This window comes from Nesoenas mayeri (assembly GCF_963082525.1).
Source record: "Nesoenas mayeri genome assembly, chromosome: 10".
In the NCBI taxonomy this organism is placed as follows: domain Eukaryota; kingdom Metazoa; phylum Chordata; class Aves; order Columbiformes; family Columbidae; genus Nesoenas; species Nesoenas mayeri.
In genome coordinates, this window is record NC_137560.1 from 7,879,744 (window position 1) to 7,883,967 (window position 4,224).

Genomic DNA, 4,224 nt, shown 5'->3' on the forward strand with positions numbered 1-4,224 from the left:
TTCATTTGTCCATCCTAGTCATCTTTTTAGTGTCTTTCAGATATTGGTGTTATCTAAGCCTTGGGCTGTGTATTTTGCAGGAGTGAGATGTTAATCTCTCAGGCCAGCGTGGCCAGGCACCGCACAGCCGGTCCCCGTACCGAGCCGCGTCCAGCCACAGCCATGCTGAGCCTGGGAGGCAGCGGGATTTTGGGGGTCACTGGGGTGAAACAAAGAAATAAACTTAACAGCAGAGTGAATTATATTGTTAAGCAGCATTCTTTATTTCATCAGTGCTGGGGAACACTGGGGATCATCCTCCATAAGTGCTCCCAAGACCGGATGCCCTTGCATTGCTTATATTCACACAATTATTGCATATCGATTACAATTTTTGGAAGTTCTTAACGTACAATATATCTATACTAAGAAATAATTGATGAAGTTAGTTATACTTGATTAGTTCCTTACTTACATCTATTAATTACTAGTCAAACATAAGCCAAGCACGCCGCTTTTGAACAATGTATCACTTAATCTTCTGTCTCCCTCTTGTCATGCAGAAGGATCTGAAACTTGCAAAATACCCCCTCGTTTTGCAGGTGGTCAGGAAGCATTTATAACGTCAATCGGTTAATGATGGCTATGTCTTTTATAACTTAATCATAGTATACATTAAATTAGCAGCTTCTCTTCAGGGGTGTTACTGCCAGAGCTGCCAAAGGTCAGAGGTTGGAAACAGAGCCGTCTGTGGCCTTTCTGCAACAGCCTGTCTGCCACGCAAATAGAGATGAACAGCGTTTAATGAATCTGCTGAGGAGAAAACAACCCCCGTGCGATCGCATTCCCGAGCCCGGCAGCACGGCGGGACGGGCAGGCAGACGAGCCCCCGCCATGCGCGGTGCCACCAGCCGCAGCGGCGGCGCCGGCTCCCCCGCCACCCGCCTGCGCCGCACGGCCCGGGAGGCGCCATGTTGGTGGGGCCGTGTTTTGGGACGGACCGTGTTGTTGAGGGACCGTGTCTCTGAGGGACCGGGGTCGCCACGTTGCTGGGGCTCGGGTGTTGCGGGGCACTGTTGCTGCGGGTCCCTCCCGACGCGCAGGGCCAGGGCGGGAGCGGGGGCCGCAGCCGCCGGGGCGGCACAGAAAGGGCGGCTGCCGGCGGAACCTTCCGCGCTGCAGCTCCCGTTGCGCACCGGAGCGGCGCGGGGTTCCGGTCCGCGGCGCCATTTCCCAGCAGCCCCTGCGGCCCGCCCTTCTCTTCCGGCCCGGTGGCGGCGGTGAGTGTTTCTCCGCGCAGTGCGGCTCCGTCTGCGGAATCCGGTTCCATCCGCGCTCCGGGAGTGGCGGCGGCCGGTTCCCCGCGTCCCGCCCGAGCCGGCACCACCGCGCTGGGAGGGGGCAAGGCCGAGCTTGGCCCTGCGGGGAGGCGGCGGGGGGGGTCGGGGTCGGTACCGCGGCCGGTCATGGCGGGAGAGCCCCTTTGGGGGAGTGGGGCCGGATCTCACCTCGCCTTCCCGGCCCGCTGAGCGGTGTGTCCTTGTCCCGCAGGTGCAGCCATGGCCAAGTCCAAGAACCACACCACGCACAACCAGTGTAAGCGGGGCCGGGGCGGGGAGGGGAGGGGTTCGCCCGAGGGGCCGAGGCTGCACCCGCAGAGCGGCTCTCACCGGCTGTTCGGAGCTGCTCGCTGTGGCAGCTCCGGCTTCGTTATTTTATTTTGCAGCGAGATAAGGTGTGGGGGGAAGGGGGTGGTGGTGTGCGAGGTGGGCCGGTGTGCCCCGGAAAGAGGGCTCTGCAAGGGTGGGGGCTTGAATGGGCTCGATGTAGAAATAATATGTAACTAAAAGCAGCAAGTTTCGTATGTTTGAATTAAGCATGTTCCTGAATGGCATTCAGCCCGTGGTACTTTGCCATCCTAACATGGCCACAGTGGTAAAATGGTTCTGTTAGGGGCTTTTGTCATCGATGCTGTAGGTCAACAGAGCTCACAAGTAGGTCCTGCTTGGTGTTGCACAGTGAACGATGGTGCCCTTTAACGCTGAACAAGAGCAATTGAATTTCTTAAGGACTGAGGCCTTTTATTGTGCTAGCACTGTCGCCATTGGTGTATTATGGGTTAATGAGGAGCCTGAAATCCTTAGATTAGAAACTCATAGAGTGCTGAGAGAAAAGCGGACAGAGAGATGAGAATAGAGGTGAGTCTTTAATTTGCATTTAGTTTGTATAGGAACTTTCTGTTCCACATCATTTTGGTAGAGTCTGCTGGAGTTAAAGGAACACTAAGGCAGCTGTTTAATAATAGCAGAAATGGTAATTTAAATTGTTTTCTGGTCTTCCACATAGCCCGCAAGTGGCACAGAAATGGCATCAAGAAACCCAGATCCCATAGATACGAGTCTCTCAAAGGGGTGAGTATTTCTGTTAATATTCCTAGGCTGTTAAACCATGGAGGTTTAACTGAAAAAAATCCAGTATTTGTATTATTTTGGCTGACGTCTTTTGCAGACCAAGGCTTGTGTTTCATGTGGTCAGAACCACTGTGCGTTTCTGTTTCTTTTGCTTTTCTTACATGCAGCCGTGATATTTCTAACCCACATGAAATCTATAAAACTGCTATGAAGTCGATAAAACTGCTTTTTAGTTATTGACCAGTTTTGTCTCTGTGCTGCTCAGGTTGGTGTTAGTAACTGCTGCTTCCGATGAAGCAAAACACATGCAGTTGGATAGCTCTAGTCTGGTTTGAATCTCTCTGCCCTTCAATAATACTTTACCATATTGTACTAATCCAGAGAATTTCACTCAGAAGATGAGAGGAATTGGCATTTCTGGGTAATACATGTGAAAATGACAGCGTTTTGCTTTTCCTGAGATTAGATGAGTGATATAACAGATCTTTTACCACACCTGAAAGTGAAAACAGGACACTTTGGCTTTGGGGAGGGTTGTGATTTTGTTTGCTCTGTAGATGTGATTATCATCTTTTTGGATATGACAAAAGCTTCTGCATAACTCGGTGAGGGTTCAGTCCTGCTCCCTCCTGCAGAGAGCCCAGCAGTTTCCAAGCCTGTCTTCTGGCACCGAGTGCCTATGAGTTGAGATGGCAAAATCCTGATACTTGTGACAGTTAAAATGCTGTTTACAGGAAAATGGCCAATATTTCTCAGTGAGACAGTAGCTGATAACTCTGAGAACTGGTCATAGTCATGACAGGGTACATTAGCCAGCCATTAGCTGAAAAAAACTGGGAGATGCTCTTTTCTGTGCAGGCATTCTTTTCCTTTAAGGTAAAAAGGAGAGGCTTGAGGAAATGGTGTTGGTCTTTGCCCCAGGATTACAGGAGTATGTGCTCACCTGCCAGGGTTGGTTTGTGGTGCTTAGGATCTAGAATGTATTGTGACATGGAAATGAAATTTGTCTTGTTTACAGCTTTACTCAACCTGTCCTTTCTGTATATTTATTGCTGTGGGTTTGGGTTTGTTTGTTTATGGAAATTAAGTGAAATTACTAGCTTAAAGGATGGCCAAAATAATTTAGCTATATAGCTAAAATAATTCTGTTGATGTACGAAATTGGGAAGAAAATTCTGAATTAATCACAGCCAGTATTTAGGAATAATTGGAGCAATCTGGAGAAGTGCATGTTTTTTACATATGTCCTTTCTACAGCACGGCTTATTTTTTTTTCCTGGTTCTTGTAGGTTGATCCCAAGTTTCTGAGGAACATGAGATTTGCGAAGAAACACAACAAAAAGGGGCTGAAGAAGATGCAGGCCAACAATGCCAAGCAGGCTGCTCAGCAGAAAAAGGACTGACGCGGTTTAAGACAAAGAATCAGTTTTCCTATTGGCATGTGTGTTACAGCATTTTTTAAAAAATAAAATTTGATGTAACAAAAGTCTTCACCTCCCGAATTTGAAGAGAGCCCTCCGGAAGTCTTGTTTGAGTTGTATTTTAGATGCCAGTTGTGCGTCAGGCCTGTGTATAGTGACCAGTGTGTTTATGTTCCCTGGCAGATGAAGCCAGGTGGAGGTTTTATGGTGGTGTTGTCAGCTTCCATGTGCACAAAGTACAGCTGCTCCTTCCTCAGTGCTGTTCTGCCATGATGGTTGGTACAGGCCATGAGCATTTAGTAGTTCCAAGCCTGTTTTCAAGTTGTGAAATGATTATTGAGTGAAGTTCTACAATTTAAACAAGAAACAACTTGTTTCTTTTCATACCAACTGAAGCAAGTGCTGCCTGGATT

At 48.7% G+C, this 4,224-nt stretch overlaps 1 protein-coding gene across 1 annotated transcript; it reads left to right on the forward strand.

The window, feature by feature from the left end:
* Nucleotides 1-1,214: 1,214 nt before the first annotated feature.
* On the forward strand, nucleotides 1,215-3,876 carry RPL29 (ribosomal protein L29). Its single transcript, XM_080350406.1, has 4 exons — nucleotides 1,215-1,259; nucleotides 1,531-1,575; nucleotides 2,326-2,390; nucleotides 3,680-3,876. Exons 2-4 carry the CDS (start codon nucleotides 1,539-1,541, stop codon nucleotides 3,791-3,793), a joined length of 216 nt encoding a protein of 71 aa, XP_080206532.1. The 5' UTR covers nucleotides 1,215-1,259; nucleotides 1,531-1,538; the 3' UTR covers nucleotides 3,794-3,876.
* Nucleotides 3,877-4,224: the final 348 nt, after the last annotated feature.